The following is a 25268-nucleotide window of genomic DNA, read 5'->3' as shown; positions in this document are numbered from 1 at the left end:
GGCGGAGCGGCGCTGACGTGGAGGGAGGCGAAGGGCAGCAGGGAGTGGCTGGGCTCGGGTCGGCACCTCGGAGCCGCAGGTCTCTAGGATGCTGACCAAATTCGAGACCAAGAGCGCGCGGGTCAAAGGTAAGTGGAGAAGACGAGGGGGAGCTCGAGGACCGGGTGTCGGGGGCGGTGCTGTCTCGGGGGGTGACCGAGGCCGAGTCGGGCCCACCGCACGGGCAGGAGGGAGGGCGGCCTGGCGGCGGTTCTGCAGCCCTCTCTTCTCTGGAATGCCCTCGGGATGTGATTGGCCTGCGGCGGCTCCCGCACCGTTCCCTTGCTTCCCTCCTGTCTTCTCCGGGGGCCGGTGCTCCCGACTTTGATTCTTTGGGTCCCTGTCGGCCTTTTGAGGACCGTGTTGCAGGGAGTGGACCTGGGGATCGAGTCTCGACCTGTGCCAGTCGCATCCACGTCTAACGTTTTCGGAAATGAGCACTGGCTGCCTCTCTTAGGGAGGCTTTGGCGGCACCGTATCGACATCCAGCGCCTCCATTGGGCGTTGTTTCCTACCTGGAGACAGGACGTTGAGACCTGTAACCCCAGTAAAGTCTGAGCTTGATAAGGTTGTCCGATAAAATACAGGACGCCAAGTTACATTTGGATTTCAGAGAACGAAATGATTTCCAGTGTCGTTCGCTGTTGATCTGAAGTTCAAATTTTAACGGGGTATCTTCATTCTTATTTCCTAAATGGGGCGACTCCGAAGCATGACTATCAGTGGATGGGGGTGGAGGGCGAAAGACTGAAACAGCCGTAGTAGTCTTTTGGAGTGTTAGAATGGGAAAGGCAGAGAAGTAAGGTCTCTTGAGATTTCATATGTGTATAAATGTACATGTATATGTATGCATACGTACCTATATTTGTATATGACTTGAATATTTAGTAAGAAGAGCAGAGCAAGTTGGCTTGGGAACTTGGTGTTTGGAATCACCTTGCCTTACTTTGGAATCCTGAAACATTTCCCCAACGAGCTGTATGATCTTGGGCAACTTATTAAGGTTTCTTAATATGGTTCCTCATCCGTACAATGTGAATAATTAACATTCACCTACAGAGAGAATTAGAATGAGATAGCATATGACTACATTTATTACAGTGCCTGCTGTATACTCAGTAGCTCAAAAACTGGAGGCCATTGTTATATAAGAATAGATTCTGAGCAGTTTCTTTTTTTTTTTTTTAATTTTTTTAATATTTATTTTTGAGAGAGGGAGCGCACACATACAAGCGGGGGAGGGACAGAGAGAAAGGGAGGGAGACAGAGAATCTCAAGCAGGCTCTGCGCTGCCAGCTCGAAGCCTGACACAGGGCTGGAACCCACGAACCGTGAGATCATGACCTGAGCCGCTGATGGACGCTCAACCAACTGAGCCACCCAGGTGCACCCCCCCCCCCTTTTTTTTTGAGATGGAGAGCAAACGAGCACGTGCACAGCTGGGGGAGGGGCAGAGAGAGAGGGAGAGAGAGAGAATCCCCAGCAGGCTGTTAGTGTGGAGCCTGATGCAGGGCTTGATCCCATGAGCTGTGAGATCATGACCTGAGCTGAAGCCGAGAGTCAGAAGCTTAACCACCTAAGCCACCCAGGTGCCCTGATTCTGAGCAGTTTCTAAGTCTCGTGGGAGTCTTGATAGTGAAGCATGCCAGCAAAAATTTATGGATGGCTGAAGTGGTCTTCCTAATCCTTGAATTTTCTCTTCTGCTCTTGATTTCTCAATGGGCAATAGAAAAGTGAGGAAAAAAGATGTCAGAATATTTGAGAGTTAATATCTCTTAATGAGTATTACTGTACGTCATGGAAAAAAAATGAACGACGTAATAGGAAAAAACAATTCAGTAGAAAAAACGTGAATGTTTGGTAAAAAAAATGGAAATATTCTCCACTAACAGTGAAAGAAATGTTAAAAAAAAAAAAAAAGGTAAATAACCTTTTGAATTTGGATTAGTAAAACAAACAAAACAACAAATAACCAATAATAGCCAGTGTGTGCAAAATGGTTACCTTCAGAAATCCGAGGAGACTGTATATTGATGGTCTTTTTGAAATAAGGTAGTATCTATAAAAATGTTAAATGCGCATACCTATTTCTGGCAATCCTACTTCCAGGTCTTTAGTCTTAAGCAGTAATAATGCAAATAAGCTAGATTACGCATAGAAGTATTTTCTTTAGGGCCTGTTTTCTAGTTGGTGAAAGTTAGGGGGAAAAACTTAAATGCTCATCACTAGAATAATTTTTAAATGTGGTACATCTGTGTTTTGCTGTTGTTAAAAAGAATGAGGTTAGGTTTGTGTGTATTTAATAAGATCCACGATGCATAGCTAAGTGAGAAGTTTGCATAACATATTTCCATTTTGATAAAATGATGCCGTCTGCGTTAGAAGTCTGAAAGGATACACTCCAAACTGTTAGCAGTTGTTACTTCTGTGGACTTCCATTTCCAGTCTGTTACTCCAAGGAGTAACAGACAGATTTACTTTCTCACCTTAAAACAGCTGCACAACACAACAAAATGTGTGAATCAAAAGTTTTCAGACACTGGATATCAGGCAGTGCAGGAGAGTGATTTTTGAGAGAAGGGAAATAAACAAGGTGAGTCCTGTGAGTGTTTTTTAGCTTACTACCTGGAGAGTTTCCAGGCTGCAGGATAGGGAAGGGGGAAGAGCCCTGTCGTCTCACTGTGGAAACATAGTTTAGAGTTCAGGGCAGCCAAAACTGCTAGAATTTGCTGGACAGAACACCAGAGAGGGAGCTGCCCAGAACACTGGAGTTCTGCAGGGGATCCTGTCAAGCCTTTGTCTGATTTCTAATCTGCATATGCATGGGTGGAAATGACCCCAAGCCTGGGATAGAACCCCTGGAGAGGGGGAGGCAGAATAATCCCTGGAGCTCACTTAGAGCTGGGAATAGTTTTGTGTTCCTATCGGCTGGAATGGAAAGGCCTCCTGATACTGCAGGGCATCACCTAGAGACCTCAGGTGGTATCCGCCTTCATAGGGGTGCCAAATTAGATCTAGACTAAAGGCTGTTGTCGACCCATACTAGCAAAACTAAAAGCGAACTTTAAAACAGGCAACCTCACAGCATCCTAAAACAAAGCCCAACAATATTTAAAGGAATATAACAAAATCTAGCGCCTAATAGCATATAATTCGTAACGTCTGGCATTCGACAAAGGAGCGTCTGAACCTAGGATTAACCTAGGTGTTCGTTTTTCTTACCTGAATTGACAGGGGGTGGCATTGTGGGGCATACTTAGCTAATTGGATCATTCCTTGTTTTTTTCTTTTCTTCCCCTCTAGGGCTCAGTTTTCACCCCAAAAGACCTTGGATCCTGACCAGTTTACACAATGGGGTCATCCAGTTATGGGACTATCGGATGTGTACCCTTATTGACAAGTTTGATGAACATGATGGTGAGATGACACTTTCTAGGAGGGAATTAAAGAGATCTAAGTATTTATTGTCTTCTGGAGTAGTGTAAACTTTCTTTAGGATTAAAGAATACGGAAGGGCCGGAACCAAAAATTCCTGAATAAGGATCACTTTAGAGATGGGCAAATACAGCTCTCTAACACGTGTCGCCTGCTTCCTTCGCCAGGTCCAGTACGAGGCATCGACTTCCATAAGCAGCAGCCGCTGTTTGTCTCTGGAGGAGACGACTATAAGATTAAGGTACAGAGGGTCTGTCATGACTGGGAGTAAAGGACAGGCTGTCGGCTGTGGCACTTGTAGAAGGGACTAAAAACAGGACCTCTCATTCATACAGAGCTCAGGCTTTTGATGTTACCAGGAAACATTTATTGAATACTTACTGTGTACCAGACACTTTTATTTTGGGGGAATTAAAAAAACAAGAAACGATCTCTGTTCTCAAGGAGCTTTTATTCTAACGGAGGAGATACATGTATACTCGAAATAATAGCACATGCAGTTTGGTGAGTGATACAATAGGGAGAGAACCGAAGTGAAAAAGAGGACAGTCCAGGTACAAAGACAAAAAAGCATGACACAGGTGGATACGTTTGAGAAGCTGTAATTAGTTGTGTGTGAATAAGCTCTGGAGAGAAGGTGAGAGAAGGGCCCGAAGATGAGAGGGGCCAGATCATGCAGTACGTGTTTGCAGTGCTCAGAAGTTTGGGTGTCATCACACAGATAGGAAGGAGCCATTTAAGGGGTTAAAATAGAGGAGTGACATCGGATCCACATTTCTTTTTTTTTTTTTTTTTTTTTTAACTTTACCTGAGCAGTAGTCTAGAGAAAGGACTGGATGAAGCGGGCAAGCCTGGAGGCAGAAGTGCCGGTTAGGAGACTGTCGTATAAGCTCGAGCGGCAGGTGCGCAGAGCCTGGCCTCGGACGGTACACGCAGATGGAGACAAAGAGGTGGATGTGAGAGCTTAGGGAAGGGAGTCTGCGAGTCTGCCGGAGGGGCGGTTAGGGGAGACTAATGAGATGACTGTATCTATCTCCGGCCTGTAGCTCGGGTCACTGGGTGTGCGGGGTGCCATCCACTAGGAAAGGGAAAACAGGAGGTGGTGCGGTTCCCTGGAGTGCTGGGGGAGGGCGGTGTCTTAGTGTGTCGAGGCTGCGGTGACAAAACGCCACAGCCTGGGCGGCGTATTAACAACAGAAACTCTCAGCTTCAGAGGCTGGAAGTCCAGGATTAGGGTGACAGCCCAGTCGGCTTCTGGTGAGGACCTCCTAGGTTGCAGACAGCTGACCTCTCTCTGTGTCTTCGCGTGGTGGAAGGAGATGGGGATCTCTGTGGAGTCTCTTACGAGGACTTTACCGTTTGGGAGGCCTCCACCCTTGTGACCTCAGCGCCCCTCAGAGGCCCCGCCTCCTAATGCCTTTGCCTTAGGCGTTAGGATGTCAGTGTATGAATTTGGGGGAGGACACAAACATTCAGTCCATAGCAGATGGCTAACGAACACCGTCTTGACACTGATGAGTTTGAAGCACCTCAGGGACGGTCTGTGGAGATGTGTCTGCACCGGGGACATATTTGGGAATTGTCATCACGAAGAAGGGAGCCAAAGCAGAGCAGTAGAGGGTGTCACCCCGGGATTATGTGGAACGAGAAGACAGGGTGTCATTTTTGATAGAGGAAGTAGAGTTCATATAGGGAGGAATGATTTTAGAGGCTGGAGATGAACCAGAGGGATGAAGCAGAAGCCTGTTGGATGCCCAGGAAGGAGGGGATTTTGTGTAGGAGGAGAAAGTGGTCAGAAGGAGGTAAGGACCGAGTAACCTTTGGATTGCTTCATTAGGAAGACGTTAGTGATCCTAGCGCCTTAATATGAAGGAAGGAAACAGAATAGACGCAATTCTTTGAAGAAGTTTGACTGATAAAGACAAAACTGGAGTGAGAGCCTTTGAACCTTTAAAAAAAAATAATCAAAATTTTTCTCTTTACTTCCTCATGTTGTTTTCATTAAGCATGTACATCCAGTCAAACCAGGAACTGAATAAAGTCTTTTTCGGAGGCTAGCTTAAGATTATACAGCAGAACTTAGGCATGACAAGTGATGACTGCCTGCAGAGAAAAGAGGCACTGGTTTTTTTTTAGGTTTTTAGCACCGCATCCTGAGGGCAGCCAGTGGAAGCTCAAACCACCTGATAGACCTCAGAAGCTTCTGGGAATATCACTTCATTGTAATAATTGTAGTAAAGTATTTGTCGTTTCTCCTGATGGCCATTAACGCTCAAGAATGGTTAACTCAGGTGTTTGTAATTTGCTTAAGAAAGGAAAGACTGAGTGACATGTAAGATAAAAGATTTTTTCCCCAAATCATTCACATGTTTTAGAAAAGGATTATTTTCCATGTATATGAAATGTCCAGATAGGCAAATCAGTAGAGACAGAAAGTAGATTAGTAGCTGTCTGAGGTTGGAGGGGTTGGAAGCGAGTGGGGAGTGAGCGCTATGGGTGTAGTGTTTGGGGGGTGGGGGTGAGGGAACGCTCTAAAACTGGTGGTGGTCATAGTTGCACAGCTCCGAACGTACTGGAAACCGTTGAATTCTGTACTTTTAGTGGGTAAGTTACACTTTACCCACTTTGGTAAGTGGGTAAGGCTTTGAATTATATTTCAATAGGCTTTGAAATTATATTTCAAAAGGCTTTGAATTATATTTCAATAAAGCTATTAAAATGAGGGCATTGGTTAGCTGGTGGGTGTGCAGTGTTCTCACAGGAAGCCGTAAGTGGCCAGCTTCTCAAAACCCTACAGGCCTTTATGGATTCACGGTTTTGGGGTTCGGTAGCAGTCTGTGAAGAAGTCAGGACAGTGCGAAGTTGGAAGTGTGGAAGTTGATGTTTTTATTCTTTTTTTAAGTTTTATCTATTTTGAAAGAGAGAGTGCATGAGTGTGCCAGTGGAGGGGCAGAGAGGGAGAGACAGAGAATCCCAAGCAGGCTCCGCGCTGTCCGTGGAGAACCCAAGGTGGGGCTCAAATTCATGAAACCACGAGATCATGACCTGAGCCTAGATCAAGAGTCAGTCACTTAACTGACTGAGTCACCCAGGTACCCCTGTAAGTGTGGGAGTTTGTAATTAATTAATTAATTAATTTTAGTAAGATTTTGAAAAATATTTATTTTTAGGGAGAGAGAGCACGCATATGCGCGTGCATGCAAGTGTGGGAGGTGGAGAGAGAGGGAGACAGGATCTGAAGGGGGCTCTGCTGATGGCAGATAGCCCGACGTGGGGCTTGAATTTATGAACCGTGAGATCATGACCTGAGCTGAAGTTGGATGCCCAACTGACTGAGCCACCCAGGCGCCCCTGGAAGTGTGGAAGTTTAATATAAACACTGAACTCTGTAAAAGGCGGAAAAGTTACCAAATGGCATTTATCGTATGATCTAATTTTTGTGTGACACTCAAACTGCACTGTGTATGTGTATTTTGTTTCTAGATAATTCATTGGAAAAGCATTCCAATACTTTCACCTTTGGTGGTGTTTACCTTTTCTCACTTCTGCACATACCTGTTGAGCACCTGCTGGTGTTAATCTCTGTGTTAGGTGCTAGGGGGTTAGTGCTGAGCATGATGGACAAGGACCCCACCTTTAGGGAGCTTGCATTCATGTTGGGACAATCATACTTTCAGGTTATCCGAATTTGTTTCAGGAAATGGTATTTCTTTTGTAACTTACAAAAGAAAATTTAAAAAACTTTTAATAAAGAATAGTAACTAGGTGGCTTGGGGATAGATTATAAAAAAAATATTAGGTGTTAAAAATGGTTTTTTGTTTTTTTTTTTTAATTTTTTTTTTCAACGTTTATTTATTTTTGGGACAGAGAGAGACAGAGCATGAACGGGGGAGGGGCAGAGAGAGAGAGAGAGAGAGACACAGAATCAGAAACAGGCTCCAGGCTCTGAGCCATCAGCCCAGAGCCTGACGCGGGGCTCGAACTCACGGACCGCGAGATCGTGACCTGGCTGAAGTCGGACGCCCAACCGACTGCGCCACCCAGGCGCCCCTGTTTTTTTTTTTTTTTTTTTTTTTTTTTTTTTTTTAAAGGCAACTCACCTCTTATTTTTGAACTTTTTGGAACGTTTTCTGGACGGGAGTCTATGCTCACATTTCTGTCTTAGTTATGTTCCTTGATGCCTGGTACTTTGGTAGTTGGCTCAACTTTGTATCTGAATATCGTGTTTTTCTGCTTAGTTCACCCTAACTGAGCAAGGTAGTATTTTCCATAGTAACGAGTTAAAGTCTGTGTGATAGACAAGTACAGACCGTGAAGGTATGTGTATCATTTGCCAGCAAGGTAGCAGTCTAGGAGGAGGTGATGCTGTATGTTACATTATTATTTCCTTAGAGTCATCGTATCTGTCCTGCTTTTTTAATCCTCAGCTAAGATAGTGGGTAACACACTAGGGGGTCAGTATTTAAACTAAGAACACACTTATGCAGTAGAAAGAAGAGTGTCAAGTCAAGCCCTGGACAAACATCTCATCTTGTTTTAAGTAGAGTTGGTTTCTCCCCAGAGAAAGGAAAAACCTTTCCATAATTTCCCCTAGCCTTGCCTTTTCCCGTCGCCATGTGTTTAGCTGACCTATGTTTTCATCTTTGATTTTTTTTCCTCCAACCTTAAGCAAGTCTTAAATGAGACTTCCTGTCAAGGTTCCTACCTATATAGAAATGCAAAAATATAGGGCAAACTTGTTGAGAAACCTGAGTCCCTTAGATGGATTTCTCTTTGCAGGTGTGGAATTACAAGCTTCGGCGCTGTCTCTTCACATTGCTTGGGCATTTAGACTACATCCGCACCACGTTTTTTCATCACGTAAGTGGCCATGGGAGCTCTAGTTGCAGAGCATTCTTCACTTGCCCTGTGGGGATCTTTACTTCCTTCTCAAGAACCCATGACAGCAGAATTAGTGGAGTTTTTGGAGTGACTCTTCTAGAAACTATGTGGCATTGACCTTTCTGCTTTGTTTCTGTCTTCAAAAGGAAGCACTCAGGGTTATATTGAATTTAATTTAATTGGGTTCAGTGGGCTCTATAAGGAAGTCATTGATTCTCTGTAGGGAAAAGTAGAAACTGGATTTTAGGTTTACTGAGCTCTAGTGAATAAAATTTGCAGACGGATCCCATGTGGGTGTTATTAAGTAGGTATGTCTGGAGGGAGGTCAAGGTTAGATGCCCTTTGGGTGAGCTAACAAATGTTTTGAAGCATTAACAATTAGGTGCTTCTATCTTAGGATTTTAGGGTACAGTAGAGGCTTTTCCTTTACCCAGGCTTTATACCTTCTTTTTTTTTTTTTTTTTTTAATTTTTTTTTTTAACGTTTTATTTTTGAGAGAGAGGGAGAGACAGAGCTTGAGTGGGGGAAGAGGCAGAGAGAGAGAGGGAGAATCTGAAGCAGGCTCCAGACTCAGAGCTGTCAGCAGCACGGAGCCTGACGCAGGGCTCAAACTCATGAACTGCGAGATCATGACCTGAGCCGAAGTTGGACACTTAACCAACTGAGTCACCCAGGCACCCCCATGCTTTTCTTTGATCTATCAGGAATCCTAGAAGACAGATACCGAGTTACATATGGATTAGAGACTCCCAGTCTCTTAATCCAGTCCCAACCTGGCTGGATCTTTCTATAATCTTATGCTATTAGATTTAATTTGTACCATTTCTTGACTCTAGTAAACTGAGTCTCTTGAATTAAGTTAGAAAGAATATAATGAAATAAATGAGAATTTCCTGGCTAAGTATACTTTATTTCTTTTTATAAAATTCAAAAAGTAAGTTTTAGGGTAGAATAATAAAAATTAGAACTAAAACATTTGAGAATGATTAACCAAAGAGGTAAAAGGCCTGTCCTCTAAAAACTGTAAAACACTGATGAAAGAAACTGAAGAAGACACAAAGAAATGGAAAGAAATTCCATGCTCATGGATTGGAAGAACAAATATTGTTAACAGGTCCATACTGCCCAAAGCAGTCTACGGATTGAATGCAGTGCCTATCCAAATACCACCAGCGTTTTTCACAGAACTAGAACAGACAATCCCAAAATTTGTCCGGAACCACAGAAGACCCGAATGGCCAAAGCAATCTTGAAAAAGAAAAGCAAAACTGGAGTTATCACAATTTCAGACGTCAGGCTCTATTACAAAGCTGTAGTAATTAAAACATCACGGTACTGGCATAAAAACAGACACAGAGATCAATGGAGGAGAGAGCCCAGGAATAAACCCACAATTAAATGGTCAGTTAATCTTTGACAAAGGAGGAGTGGATATACAGCGGGAAAAAGGCAGTCTCCTCAACAGATGGTGTTGGGATAATTGTACAGCAACATGCAGAAGAATGAAACTGGACCACTTTCTTTCACCATGCACCAAAATAAATTCAAAGTGGATGAAAGACCTAAACGTGAGACCTGAAACCATAAAAATCCTTGAAGACGGCACAGGCAATTTCTTTGGCATTGGCCGTAGCAACATTTTTCAAGGTGTGTCTCCTGAGGTGAGGGAAGTAAAAGCAAAGGTAAGCTGTTGGGACTACATCAAGATAAAAAGCTTCTGTACAGCGAAGGAAATAATCAACAAAATTAAAAGGCAACCTATGGCATGGGAGAGTCCCAGATACAAAGAGTTTATAAAACTCAACACCAGAAAAGCCGAGTAATCCAATTAAAAAATGGGCAGAAGACATGAACAGACATTTCTTCAAAGAAGACATCCAGATGGCCAACAGATGCCTGAAAAGATGCTCAACACCACTCATCATCAGGAAAATGCACATCAAAACTGCAGTGAGGTATCACCTCATACCTGTCAAGAATGGCTAAAATCAAAAGAAACAAGTGTTGGCGAGGGTGTGGAGAAAAGAGAACCCTTGTACACTGTTGGTGGGAGTGAATACTGGTTCAGCCACTGTGGAAAACCATGTGGAGGTTCCTCAAAAAGTTAAAAATAGAACTACCCTAGGATCCAGTAATCACACTAGTGGATATTCACCCCCAAAATACAAAAGCTAATTCAAGGGAATACATGCACTCCTGTGTTTGTTGCAGCAGTGTTTAGAGTAGCCAAATTATGGAAGTAACCTAAGTGTCCATTGATAGATGAATGGATAAAGAAGTTATGGTGTGTGTGTGTGTGTGTGTGTGTGTGTGTGCGCGCGTGTGCAGGTGTGCGCGCGCGTGCACGGGAATGTTATTTAGCCATAAAAAGAATGAAATTTTACCATTCGCAATGACCTGGATGGAGCTAGACAGTATAATACTAAGCAGTATAAGTCTGAGAAAGACAAATACTGTATGATCTTACTCATGTGGAATTTAAGAGACAAAACAAATGAGCAAAGGAAAAAAAGAGACTAAGAAACAGACTCTTAACTATAGAGAACAAACTGATGGTTACCAGAGGGGAGCTGAGTGGGGGGAATGTGTGATATAGGGGATAGGAATTAAAGAGTACACTTAAGATGATGGGAAAAAAAGATTCTCAGCAACAGTGCACACCTTGCTGTGAGCTTGTGGCTGGGTGTTGTCGACGAGGCCATCCTGCTGGCACTTAATCCTGGGGGACATACTTCACTTTAGAGAAATGAAGCCAAGTGCGCTCTCGGTTTGATGCGTGACTCTTAATGCACAAAACAAAATAGAGGAAATACATTTTATTAAGGTCATTCTCCAGATTCTTTCATCCTAAATTTCCCTCCAGCACTGCTGGGACTTTGAAGAAATCATGTGCAGTGTAAGACCCTGTGGGGTCATGCTTTTAAGTTTAGAATGGTTGGAGGAGGTGGCCAACGTGAATTGAATGCTTGCTGAGCTGCCAGAATGGTCTTCTGTTACCTTTTCCATGGTTCTCAACCACAGGAGATTTTGTCCCCCAGAGGATGTGGCAGAGTCTGGATGTGGCAGTGTCCAGACGCATTTTTGTTGTTAGGGCTTGGCAAGGAAGGCTGCTGGCATCTAGTGCATAGAATCCAGCTGTGCTGCTAAACATCCTTCCATGTGCAGGACGGCAGCCTTCAGAGAATCATTCCACTCAAAAATGTCAATAATAACCCGTTGTATGAATGGAAGAAACTAGGGTTCAGTGATGTTAAGTAATTAATAAAGACACATGTGATTCATTAAAAAAAAAAAAAAAAACTGCTTGAGAATGGTAACCGCTCAATAGGATGATCTGTGAACTAGGGACTGTCATCAGTGCAAGGGACCTGCTGAAGACTTGCCTGGGACAAGTTGCCATCTAGCTGGAAAGTTAGACAAACTTTATTTTCTTGGCCCAGTAAGTATATGTGTGCCTTGTACTTGCTAGGTTCTGTGCTAAGCGCTGAAGATACAACCGTGAATAACAAATGCTTCCTATTCTCAATTACAGATTCTAAATAAGCTGCATTGTTTTTATTTATTTTTTTTTTAATTTTTTATTTTTTTCAACGTTTATTTATTTTTGGGACAGAGAGAGACAGAGCATGAACGGGGGAGGGGCAGAGAGAGAGGGAGACACAGAATCGGAAACAGGCTCCAGGCTCTGAGCCATCAGCCCAGAGCCTGACGCGGGGCTCGAACTCACGGACCGCGAGATCGTGACCTGGCTGAAGTCGGACGCTTAACCGACTGCGCCACCCAGGCGCCCGCTGCATTTTTAGATGTTATTTTCTGTTTTGGTTCCTAAGATGGGAATTTTTTGAGACTGGATGGTTTGATAAGGAGAAGTCAGACCATAAATCAGTGGTCTAATCCTGGGGTTAAAGGGAGAAGATCATTTCATAGGATCTTAAATTAGGACTAGCCACGTATAAGTAGAAATGCACATATACACACTCATACACATGAAAGTGAGTACAGTATATGTTATTTGCCTCTCAGGATCCTTTATGCCTTTGTCTGGCTTCCATTCTGAAATCTCCCAAGTGCAGGCGCCAACGTGGGAAAAGCTGATAGAATGGTGGGGAGGAGGCAGCGAGACGGACAAATCCGAGGCTGTGGTCCCTTTGCTGGTACAGCTGAGACGCCAGGCCATGGAATGTTTCCTCCAAAGAGAGAAGTGATCACAGAACATGAAAGAACATGTTTGTTTAATGTTGAAACCCTTTGTCTTGGATTATCTTTCAGGAATATCCTTGGATTCTGAGTGCCTCAGATGATCAGACCATCCGAGTGTGGAACTGGCAGTCTAGAACCTGTGTCTGGTAAAGCAGGAGATGGGGCTCAGAGACAGGCTTTGTTCTGCCTGTGTTTACATCATGAACTTCTCTTTAGAACCATCGTCTCCCTTCCCTAGTGGGCTCTTCCTGCTGATTAATTACTGACTGGATTTGTAAGATGCTTTTACATACAAAATGAGGCAATCTTGTTAGTAATATATGACTCTGGGTCTTCCGGTCATTTCTTCCAGGGAAGGGAGGTCATATCATTAGGCTTTTAGAACAAATCTTTTATTTATTTATTTATTTGTTTATTTATTTATTTATTTATTTATTTATTTTTAATGTTTTTATTTATTTTTGAGACGAGAGAGACAGAGCATGAGCAGGGGAGAGGCAGAGAGAGAGAGGGAGACACAGAATCTGAAGCAGGCTCCAGGCTCCGAGCTGTCAGCCCAGAGCCTGACGCGGGGCTCGAACTCACGGACTGTGAGATCGTGACCTGAGCCGAAGTCGGACGCTCAACCGACTGAGCCACCCAGGCGCCCCTAGAACAAATCTTTTAGCTGGTTTTCAGTTCTGTTCCCTTGAAACGTGAGTCAAGGTCTAGACCTCCATCCTGCTTTGTGTTTGGGTTGTGGGCTTTCCACAAAGATGTAAGGACCATGTAAAAGGATGCCCTTTAAGAGGGTTATGCCCCTTCCCAAATCTAACTGATAGTTTCTAGTATGAATTACTAAGACTCCGCTTATTTTGACATATGAATGTTTTCAATATGCGAGGGGGGCTGTGCTATCTCAATTCTCCAGAAATTAGTAACGTTTGAATACTGAAGCATTGGAGGAAAGAAGGGGACGGTTGTTCAAACAGCTGACCTTGCTTGTTGCTACTAGTTCACAGTCCTTAGGATGGCTTGCCGTTGCCTCCAAAGAGAGTACTTGGGTCTGTGAAGTATAGAGAGTGGTATTTAACGTGTAGGAATCTGTTGAGTCCTGCCTCTAATTTGGTATTGTCTTTCTTTTTTTTCTTCTTGCAGTGTGTTAACAGGGCACAACCATTATGTAATGTGTGCTCAGTTTCACCCCTCAGAAGACCTGGTTGTGTCGGCCAGCCTGGACCAGACTGTGCGTGTTTGGGATATTTCCGGTGAGCTGCCCAAGTTCAGGGGACAGCCTAACCATGTCTGCTGCAAAACTGCAATTGCTTAAAATAATGAGGGTGGTTGGCTCACAACAGGAAAATGTAGAATATTCTTTGTCGTGTAATGTCTTTGCAGTATCATGTAGTGTCTTTGCTTCTGAGGGTTTAAATCTGCTTTTGATGGTTCTTTGTGTTAGAGGTATTCCTTAAGAAAAGTGGCTGCTCCAAAAAACGTATTGAACTCGAAGAAAATTTTACTTTTTGATTAGAACTGTTTTTAGTTAAAATCTATGTACAGTTGGGAGTATTTGATTAAGAGTCATGCTTTCCAATAAAACAAAACAAGAAATAAGTGTGTGTTTGACAAAGACAAATTTGGGGAATAGATTAGTGCGGGGACACAGGACTCTTGGATCCTATGGCCTTGTTTAGAAATAGGACAATCCCTCTATTATATTTCTTCTAGTGTAAGGAGCACGGGGGAGGGTGGGATTTCTTATGTCTAGAACACCTTTTAATGGGCAGACTTCTAGAAATTAAAATAATCAGAAATTAAAACAGATGTGTACATGTTGGCTGATGGGGATAGTTCCTCCTTTCACAGTTTATGTGTCTTGATTTGGGGGTTCGGATTCACATGTTCAGTGCTGTGTGGAGGAAAGCTGAGAAGTTGCTAAGCAGGGAGTTGAAGTGCTGGGGAAGGACTGTAACCTGTGAGGCAGGCATGCGGATGGACGGAAGTGCTTTGTGGACGGATGGAACATGGAAACGGAGCTCTAGATGCTGGGGTCCTCTGCCCAGTAAAATTTACTTACCACTTGCTGAACTGTCTCTTTTTATTCGTTTGTTGCCTTAGGAATTCTTAGAGATCGGGTTCTGTGAAAGGTCAGTGGGGAGATTGCAAGACACCTGTTTCATTCTGTAAAAGGAAGGCCCCTCAGAGGTCCTTGCCTGGTTCTTTGTGCTGGTAAAGGAGCCACCCTTCTGAATCGTATGGCTGGGGTGGTAGCTGTTCTCAGCCCCCTTGTGACAGGTGGGTGGGCCGAGGCAGGAAGCCACTTGCTTTTACAAGCCACCATCGAGGAGCAAGTCAGAGGTTTGGATTTGCGGGAGCAGCATTTGGAACGTTGTAAGAGTAGTTGGTTAAGATTCACGCAGCAAGGGAAGCAGCCGGGGAGAGGGGGGTCAGTTGCGGAGCAGAGTCTTGGGGTTTTTGTTTTTTGTTTTTGTTTTTGTTTTACTTTCTAGTATGTTTGGCAGAGATCTGAAGAGCTAGAAACTTAATTTTGGTGCCATAAATGCTCCCCGTCTCCACCACCCCTTCCCTTCCCAACCATGGGAAGAGCTTTTGACAGAAACTCCGCGTATGTTGCATATTGGCTTTGACTCGGAGATGATAGTCTGAGTCCTGTGTTGTGGTGACTCTCCTGTTAGAATTTCTAGAATTACTGCCATTTCCAGAGGGTCAGAATTAGAAGGGAATGGGCTCAGCCAGACTGTGTTGGAGATGGGGCGGTTGTGGCCTGTTCCACGAGGGCTTTTGCCATTGCAGTTTTTCGTCAGACTGACGAGGCTTTTTGAAGCACACCCGGATGTGACCAGCCTTGCCGACAGGAGTTGAAGCACAGGCGCTGTGAGCCTGTGCCCTCTCCTGACCGCTGGCGCCAGGGACCTCGCTTACTCTTTCAGTAACCCGGCTGTGGCTTTTCGTGGTTTTTCACTGCACGCACGTTCCGGTCACCCTGTCTGTCTCGGGACATGGGTGCCTGATGGGGTTGGATCCAGCTCACGCTCTCCCAGCTGCTCAGCTGCCATTCTTAGAATAGCCTTTCCCAGCCAGAGTTCTGTGACAGAATTAAGTGCTACTCAATGCTTGGAGCGACTGTTTTCTCAGTTCTTATGAGATGGTACGTAGCTGATGCCACCGCAGGTCATAAAGAAGTTAATTTGTCATCTGCATAAACTGCTGCTTTGGCCAGCAGGGCTTAATTCTGTCCGTAGAGCACCGGGCTGAGCAGGGCCTCCTACTGCCGCGCTCTGGGAGCGGTGTTTACGCCGCCCGATGCCAGCGCGGCAGGTGCCTGTGGCCTGGCTGAAGCGATTGGGACAGTTAGGTGGATGGATTCTCGCTGGTAACCTGAAGTGCCCAAGGCAAGAAATCCTTCTCTTGACTTTTGTAGGCTGGAGAACATTTTCACATCAGAATTCAGGGCCTGAAATCAGAGAAGAGACGGGGAGAGTGTGGACCCCAGCTGGGGCTTTTACTGGCTCGTGAATGTGTGCAGGGCGTGGATGCGCTATAATAATTTTGCAATGTTGTACTTACTTAGCGTAAGCGATACCAGGAGTTTTGTGCTAACTGGCTGCACTAACGCTGTTGCTCTCTCCGCCATTTCTGAGTGTTTTTCTCTCCTCACAGCTCTCTCGACTTCTAGTAACCCCTTAACCAGAGTGAAAGGAAATGCTTTGGTCTCTAACCAAGTGGAGCTCTGAGTTAGACTTTTACATTTATTCTCTCCTCTTCTGCAAACCAGCATACTCTTTTTAGCAGAGTTATTTTCGCCTGAGTTCAGATGAGTCTGAATACAGGAAGAGGGATTACCTTTCAGATCTGTTAGGGACCAGAGGTGGTAATTCTGAGAGAGGAAAAGTTCGTTTTGAGTCAGAGAATGAACACCCTCACAGTTAAAGGACTGCTCAAAATTCTAATTTTTCGGCATGTGTAGCTCTCTGAGTTAGATGAGCAATAAGGAAACAAATTTTAAAGGAAAACCTGTCTCCTTGTTATCTGTCCCATGAGAATCGAGCCCCATGGGGCTTACTTAACCTGAATCTTTTCTGTTAGCCTGGCAAAAATATGTGTGAAAAACAGAGTATATTTATAATCTACGTGTAGGAGGCAGGTTACTTTTTTGGCCTGATCTTCCAAGTAAACTGCCAGTTAAATGATCTCAATGTGCTTCCACCTTTGCATGTCAAGCCCATGTAATTCAGGCTTAATCTTTGCGATGATGACTAAAAAAAGTATTAATTTGCTGCCAATTCCTGTCCTCATCCCTCTCTTTTTACTACTTCCCCTGGTCCCCATTGGGAAGCATGCGTCAAACTGGTCCAGTCTGAGAGTGGACTCCCTTCCCTCTGGATTTGAGTAGCTGCTGTAGAAATTTTCCATCTGTCGTTCAGTCGTAGTGAGTGGCTTGTCGAAGGCTCAACTGTTTCTTCTCTAAGTATCTCTTCACTGCCTGTCACTGTTCATCTGTCTGTTTTTATTGCTCTTCCCCTTTCCTGGATCATGACAGCAAGTGCAGCAAAGCCTTGCATTCTGTCATACGCTTTCCTTTTAATGTGTTTGTTGACGCTTATTGGAGGTGAAGTCTCTCACCGCTGTCTGTCTTTGTGTCTTCCTTTGAATCTGTTTCGTGTACCAGACTCATTAGAAGAAGTGGGCAGATCCCATTAAAGAGACCAGCGAAGTAAACGGGAAGAGGCATCCCTTTGACAACGTATTTATGAAGCCGTGGAGAGTGCATTTTTGTGATAGCATCGGCTTTATTTCTCCCACCTGTTGATGCTTATCTTGGACGGGACGAGATCATTAACACTGTCGGGTCCTTTTAAGCACCTGCCTCTCCAGTGCTGACGTTTACGTGCTGCTGGAGTAGAAGAGACATACTGTAATTTTAAGACAACAAACAGAACTATAATCATGAAACTTAAATGTTTATATTTTCCCGCAGATGCCACAATTTAGGCTTAAAATGACGTAGGTTTTATTTTCAATGATAGCTTTTATTTTCCCCCAAATTATGGATACTTGTTTTTAATTTTACAAGTGCCAGTAGTTCCAAATTCCTCTTTCCTCCACAGATGCTTTAAAAGATAAAATTTTAGGGGCGCCTGGGTGGCGCAGTCGGTTAAGCGTCCGACTTCAGCCAGGTCACGATCTCGCGGTCCGTGAGTTCGAGCCCCGCGTCGGGCTCTGGGCTGATGGCTCAGAGCCTGGAGCCTGTTTCCGATTCTGTGTCTCCCTCTCTCTCTGCCCCTCCCCCGTTCATGCTCTGTCTCTCTCTGTCCCAAAAATAATAAACGTTGAAAAAAAAAAAAAAAAAAAAAAAAAAGATAAAATTTTAGGGGCGCCTGGGTGGCGCAGTCGGTTAAGCGTCCGACTTCAGCCAGGTCACGATCTCGCAGTCTGTGAGTTCGAGCCCCGCGTCGGGCTCTGGGCTGATGGCTCAGAGCCTGGAGCCTGTTTCCGATTCTGTGTCTCCCTCTCTCTCTGCCCCTCCCCCATTCATGCTCTGTCTCTCTCTGTCCCAAAAATAAATAAACGTTGAAAAAAAAAAAAAATTAAAAAAAAATAAAAGATAAAATTTTAGTCCCTATTCTGTTTTGTTTATAAACTGGTATAATTATATCTGCTTGCCTGTTTCAAAAGGCTGTTATCAGGATCAAATTACATAACATGGTAGAGAGTGCTCTGAAAATCACAAAACGCTTTCAAATGTAAGGTAGTCGTATTGTTAGCATAATTTTGGTTGTGACTGTACCGCAGATAGCTTTTAAAGATAGGTGTAGTTGAGCCATAAATTTGGGTCCTACACAAATAAGACTCTTCTTACTCTGGGGGTTTTTTTCTGTTGTTTTCAAATTATGGGTAGTTCCTCCCGGTGAAACTAGCTTCCCAAAGTTTTAATGGCAAAATACACGTATTCGGATCTCTAACCAGCTTTCTTACGTAAGAGCTTAAAGGGACATGACAATTACGCTCTAGGTAGAGTTTAAATAAAAATCTGAAATGAAAAAGACATGACAGTTCTGATCATTTTGCTCTCAGCCCAGGAGTCCCATAGGAGAATGAGGACACTTCTTGCATGGTTTGTAGTTTTACACTCTTCATCCACCGAAGAGCCATTTAGTATCTAGTAGGTCTCGTTTCCATATCGGCTTTGGAACCTCCCCATGAGGTGCCTAACAGCTGCCAGTTTGAGAAGCACTCAAAAGTTCTTGAGATGATGATAGAAAAGTTGCTATAGTCGTCACAAAGTTGAAAGTGGAAATGGAACGGCCATCATCTGAGGCCACATTTCAAGAACAGAAAAGACTAGAAATTCCAATAGACTGCTCTTGAGGTGAGGCTTGTTGAGGAAGTTCACTGTGTCCGAGGTTTGGGTTGTCGTCCTCTGGGAAGACAGCCCAGTAGTGGGTCTGTTAAAAGAACGGTTAGTGAACGTACTTTAACGTTTTGAACGTCTTTAGAAAGAAACACATAGGAGCTCTTGAGTCTCCTCTTTTTTCGATCTCTCTAGATTGCTTTTCCCTTCCTTTTCCTTAACACTAGTCGTATCACTGTCCCTTCCTGTGCCTCTGTGACCGTGCTCTCTTTGGTAACACTGTTCTGTGTCCTTCATCCCACTCCTTGTCCCTTCAAAGGTCTGAGGAAGAAGAACTTGTCCCCTGGCGCAGTGGAGTCCGACGTGAGAGGAATCACCGGGGTTGATCTGTTTGGAACTACGGATGCGGTGGTGAAGCACGTGCTGGAGGTACTTCCCTTCACAGCCCGAGGCTGCTCTGGGCTCCTCTCTGGGAAACAGGAAGTGGCCGCTTACTTGCTCGTTCCTTCAACAGAGATTTGTGCGGTGCCTGTTAAGTACCGGGCATGGTTTTGAGGCACTGGAAATAGAATAGTCCGTGAGCCGGGAGACGAGAAGCTTCTGTGCCGCCTAAGGGAGGGTCACATCACCTGCTAAACCCGGTGGGGAGAGAGGGAGAAGGCCGGCATAGATGCTGTCACCATCCCACAGCAGAGCCCATTCTCAGGCCTCTGGTGAAAGTGGGGCTGGTGGGAGGGGAGATATACTCGTTGAGGACCAGCCAGGTGTAAGTCACTTGTGTGCATGGTGGAAAATAGAAGAGTATTAGAGAAAGAAACTAGATTTTTAAAAATACTCCATTTAATCCTGTCAGCTGTCCAGCGAAATAGATATTATCAACCTCATTTTACAGATGAAAAAAAAATGGAGATTTAGAGAAATTGAGCAGTTTACCAAAATCCAAATGTATCTAGTAAATGGAAGAACTAGTATTTGAACTTGGGTCGGACTCCAAAACCCAGGGGATTTTAACCACAGCATGAAGTCTCTCAAAAACACTGCCAATTTGAAACTGCCTTTTCTATGATCTTGCCACAGTACAGAATATAACTATATAAATAAAGTGCAAGATACCTTAAAAGCAGCAATCTTTAAACTTTGTGGTCTGAGAACCTCTTTATACTCTTAAAACTTACTGAGGACCCCAAAGAGTTGTTCATGGGGTTTATTATATCTTTGAGTTTTTACCATATTTGAAATTAAAACCAACAACTTTTTATCTTTGGGGGGTGCATGGGAGACCCAGTTGGTTGAGTCCAACTCTTGACTTCGGCTCAGGTCATGATCCTAGGGTCGTGGGATCAAGCCCTGTGTCAGGCTCTGCACTGAGTGTGGAGCCTGCTTAAGCTTTCTCTCTCTCTCTCTCTCTCAAATTAAAAAAAACAAAACCTTTTTTAAAAATTTGTTTTTATTTTTTTAAAACACGAAATATAAAAGCACACATTCCATTAGCTGTGAAAACAGTGATATCACCACATCAACGTAGCCCTCTGGAAAACTCTACTCTCATGAGAGAGTAAGAGTGAAAAAGGCAAATCACGTCTTAACATTATTATGAAAATAGTTTTGACCTTGCACATTTCCTAAAAGGATATTGGGACTCAGCTGAGAGTTTCCCAGCCACGTTTCCTCAGTAAGTTATAAAATTGGTCCTTGTTCTTGAGATGTTAATAATGAGTTGGGGAAATAATATGTAAGTAGATAAAACAAGGCAGTATATCCCAAATGCAAATGAAGCTGAACTTAGGAGTAGAAAGATCTGGGAGTTGCCATGAGAACTTGGATGTAATATTGGATGGGTTGACATGGTGGCTCTCGTGTTCATACCTTAGAATAGCATCACCCCTTGCGTCTTTTCACAGGAAGAGTAGAAGTCAGAGACATCTTTTATAACCACCAGCATGGCCCTTCAGTTTGCTTTGAGTAATAGTTATAAAGGCATTTTAGAAGAACCACTTCTTGTTTTCCGCAGGGTCATGATCGCGGAGTAAACTGGGCTGCCTTCCACCCCACTATGCCCCTTATTGTATCTGGGGCAGATGACCGCCAAGTGAAAATCTGGCGCATGAACGGTGAGTAAACCAGTGACAGTATCACTGTGTCCAAAAAATGGACTGCTGGCCAGCAAGGTGACGTAGCCAGGTCGTCCGGACTTCACGACCCATTTTCCTACCTTAGATGGTTGTGCTAATCCTAGGAGCACAAAAATTGCCCCATCCTCTATTTTCCTGTTTTTGAGGCATCCTGATTTGGGGGAGTCAGAACACAGCTAAGTGGAAGAATTTATTCTTTCAAAAAATATTTATTGGTTGAATACCTGCTTTGTACTAGTCACTGTTCAAGGCTCTGACGATACAAAGGTGACTAAAACATATGGAACTTGTATATTTATTCAATCGTGACAGCTAGTGACAAGCAAGACAGGGTAAGAGGATAAAGAATGATGGAGAAGAGGTGCTGTTATTGATAGGAGGGTCAGAATGGAAGAACAAACGCGTAGAGAGTCAGAGGCTTAAATGGAGAAAATTGCCATTTTAGAAAGAAGTTGCTGATTTAACGTTTTGAAGTATACCTAGCATTTGGTTAGAGATGCCATAATTTTATTTTATTAATTTTTAAATTTTTTATCTTAGGATGTGCGAGTGGGGGAGGGGGCAGAGAGAGGGAGAGAGAGCATCTTAAGCAGGTTCCATGCTCAGCGACAAGCCTGATACTCCATCTCATGACCCTGGGATCATGACCTGACCCAAAATCAAGAGTCAGACCCTCCACCAACTGAGATGCCATCATTTTATATCCTAAACCTGTAGTAGTAGGGAGTTGTGAGAGATCATCTAATTCTTTTTGGTCCTTTAGAGTCAAAGGCGTGGGAGGTTGACACCTGTCGCGGTCATTACAACAACGTGTCTTGTGCCGTCTTCCACCCCCGCCAAGAGCTGATCCTCAGCAATTCTGAGGACAAGAGCATCCGCGTCTGGGATATGTCCAAGAGGTAAGGGGTTACGATGGTGTTGACTACAGCTGGGGGGAAGGCCCTCCTCTGTCTCGTTCTGTCTCCTGCCAGTTAGATTAGATTGCTTCTGTGTGCCTCTTAACCATCTTCAGCATATGGAGAGGTCAGATCCGGTGTTAGGAAAGCTCGAGGGGCCTGGAGATCAGCCAGCATTTACAGATTGCCCATCAAATACAATCTCCACGCACATTCTTTTCTCCTCCAAATTTAAGCATGTTCTTCTGTAGCTAGAGACGTAAGAAATACGCAATGAAGGTAGCGTAACGGGAAATCGTGATGAATAAGAGGAAATTGAAATTCAGAATAATAGGACCAGTGAGGTTTTGCTGACTCCCACTCAGTGCTCTTGTATGTGATAGGCTGAAGATGTCTCAGAAATTAGTATTTTTTTTGCTTACCTGTTGCTTTCCTAGGACTGGGGTTCAGACCTTCCGCAGGGACCACGATCGTTTCTGGGTCCTGGCCGCCCACCCCAACCTGAACCTCTTTGCGGCAGGTAAGGGTCATTTCTTCTCTTTTCCTCGTTGAAGTTCAGAGTTTGTAAGCCTTGAGCACGATGCTCTGTTAGCTCTGACTCCGGTGGACACAGAGTAGGATGAGAAGGGGATATGGGATTCTCAGAGCCACACGGCCGAAGCCCTTGTCCGTCTGTCCCCCTTACCGTCCTGGAGGACCCTTCGTGTAGTGTTCTGTCTCCACCCGGGTCCGCTGGGCAATAAAGCCCATCCTCTTTGACAAGTCAGGAGGCTCATGGTGGACACTCAGTGTTCTCCGGCTGCGGTGCTGGCGGCTGAGCGGCAGTCACGCAGGTAGCGGATGCGCCCTGAGCGCCGGGCCCCGGTCTGGGTGCTGCTGGTAGAGCGGTGCCCGAGGCCGCGTCCCTGACTCTATGGAATGTTATTTGTGGTGAGGGGAGAGGGACCGTAAGGCAATGAACACGCAGAGGAGGCTTTGAGGAAACGTTCAGCCAAAGGCGCGCAGAGGGGGACGGCTGCGGGGACCGGCCGTTCAGGAAAGTGAGGAGGTGGCAGGCCCGGGCGGGCGGGGCCTCGCGAGACTCGGAGTGTGTGTGAGGGGGGCGCGGGGCTGCGGGGCGGGGGGGGGGGGGGGGGGGGGGGGGGTCTGAGGGGGGCAGTGAGTGCGGGTGAGACGGCGGAGAGGCCAGCAGGAGCGCGGTGAGTAGGGGCCCAGTAGTCCGGGAGGAAGAGCAGGCCCAGCTGTGCTCCGCTTTGCAGGCAAGGCCGGGGTTAGACTGAGGATTTTATTCTGAACGGGCGGGCGGAAGGTCATCGGAAGCGGCTGGGGAGGGAAGCGAATGATCTGATTTACGCGTGGAGAGCCGACAGAGGTGGACAGTCTCTCTGAGAGACGGATGATGCTAGTAGGGAAAAGGAGAACATTAAAAAGAAGAAAAGAAAGGCTTTTTAAACTAGTATCCCCGTTCAGCAGAAACCTTTCTGTCCTTGCTGTTTGCTAGGGACTGGGGATGCTTGGAAATTACCATAATTCCCGTCTTCCAGAGCTCGTGGGATAGTGGAGCTGGTGGACTTCGTTACAGTGCAGGATGCTAAGTGCGATGCTAGAGGCTTTTTTGTTTTTTGAATCGACGCATAATCGACATATATAGCCTGTTAGTTCCAGGTTTACGTGGTAGTGATTCGATATTTTTATATATTACCAGGTAATCCCCATGATTAAGTCTAGTTACCATCTCTCACCACGTGAAGTTATTACAGTATCATGGACTATATTCCTTAAGCTGTGCATCACATCCTTAGGGACTTACTCATTTTATACCTGGATATTTATACCTCTCAATCCCCTTTATCTATTTTGGTCACTCTCTACCACCTCCAGCCTCTGGTAACTACCAGTTTGTTTTCTGTACCTAGGAGTCTGTTTCTGTTTTGTTATTGTTGTTGTTCATGTATTCTTTTTTTAGATTTCACATATAAGTGAAATCTTAACATTAGTCGTTCTGACTCACTTCACTTAGCCTAATTCCTTTAGGTCCATCCATGTCGTTGTAAGTGGAAGGACTTCATTCTCTACGGTCGAGTAATAGGCCTGTGTGTGTGTGTGTGTGTGTGTGTGTGTGTGTGTGTGTGTGTGTGTGTGTACCACATCTTCTTTATCCATTTACCAGCCCTGGGACACTTAGGTTGCTTCCTCCATATCTTGGCTGCTGTAGATAATGTTGCAGTGAACATGGAGAGGCATGTATCTCTCCAAATTGGTGTTTCTGTTGTTTTCTTCAGATAGATACTCAGTAATGGAATTGCTGGATCATATGGTGGTTCTATTTTTAATTTTTGAGGAACCTCCATACTGTTTTCCATGGTGGCTGCACCAATTTACATTCCCACCAGCAGTGCGCAAGGGTTCTCTTTTCTCCACATCCTTGCCAGCACTGTTATTTCTTGTCTTTTTAATACTAGCTACTCTGACAGGTATGAGCCGATGTCTCATTGTGGTTTTGATTTGCATTTCCCTGGTGATTAGAGACGTTGAACACCTTTTCATATGCCTGCTGGCCATCTGTAGGTCTTTGGAGAAATGTCTATTCAAGTCCTCTGCCTATTTTCAAATTAGGTTGTTTGTGTGTGGTTTTCTGTCTTTATATTGAGTTGTGTTCTTTTTATATTTTGGATATTAACCCTTTATTGGATATTTGGTTTGCAAATATTTTCTCCCATTTATTCAGCAGGTTGGTTGTTCTTGCATCTTGATGATTTCCATCGCTGTGCAGAAGCCTTTTAGTTTGATGTAATCCTGTCTGTTTACTTTCAGTGTGATGGAACTTTGTACAAGGTGTTAGGAGAACACAGAGGAGGGTGTGTGTAAATGTGACAGTGTTAGGTAGAGTATTAGAAAAGGATTCACAGAAATTGATTTGAGGGAAGCTTCTAACAACTGTGGGAATGTAGACAAATAAAGGACACATTTAGGTACCTTTGTTTTTAGCACATATATAATCCTCATCCTCGTGTATCTCCTGTTTCCAGCCTGCTTTCTTGCCTTCAGCTAATTCTTTCCTCTCTCCTCCCTGTGCCCCAGGCCATGATGGTGGCATGATTGTGTTTAAACTGGAACGGGAAAGGCCAGCCTACGCTGTTCACGGCAATATGCTGCATTATGTCAAGGACCGATTCTTACGTCAGTTGGATTTCAACAGCTCCAAAGATGTAGCGGTGATGCAGCTGCGGAGGTAAATCAGACATGTTTCCTCCCGCCAGACCCTCTGATCTGTCACCACGCTGCGATACCCGCAAATAGAATTCTGTTCTTTTGATGTCATTTTGGGTCTC

The 25268-nt window shown here is 44.5% G+C and overlaps 1 protein-coding gene across 1 annotated transcript in view; it reads left to right on the top strand.

Annotated features, from left to right (window-relative positions):
- Window positions 1–18: 18 nt before the first annotated feature.
- COPA (COPI coat complex subunit alpha) overlaps window positions 19–25268 on the top strand; it is a 46982-nt gene continuing 21732 nt past the window's right edge. The window contains exons 1-11 of the mRNA XM_045455117.1: window positions 19–128; window positions 3343–3456; window positions 3642–3715; window positions 8255–8335; window positions 12626–12702; window positions 13694–13803; window positions 19228–19337; window positions 20920–21019; window positions 21804–21939; window positions 22374–22456; window positions 25018–25168. Coding sequence (XP_045311073.1) covers window positions 89–128; window positions 3343–3456; window positions 3642–3715; window positions 8255–8335; window positions 12626–12702; window positions 13694–13803; window positions 19228–19337; window positions 20920–21019; window positions 21804–21939; window positions 22374–22456; window positions 25018–25168 — 1076 coding nt within the window. The 5' untranslated portion in view covers window positions 19–88. The remainder of the gene's footprint in view (window positions 129–3342; window positions 3457–3641; window positions 3716–8254; window positions 8336–12625; window positions 12703–13693; window positions 13804–19227; window positions 19338–20919; window positions 21020–21803; window positions 21940–22373; window positions 22457–25017; window positions 25169–25268) is intronic.

The sequence above is a fragment of the Leopardus geoffroyi genome, chromosome C3 (assembly GCF_018350155.1).
Source record: "Leopardus geoffroyi isolate Oge1 chromosome C3, O.geoffroyi_Oge1_pat1.0, whole genome shotgun sequence".
In the NCBI taxonomy this organism is placed as follows: domain Eukaryota; kingdom Metazoa; phylum Chordata; class Mammalia; order Carnivora; family Felidae; genus Leopardus; species Leopardus geoffroyi.
The sequence above is the reverse complement of the archived record's forward strand: the minus strand, read 5'-3'. Positions and strand labels throughout refer to the sequence as shown.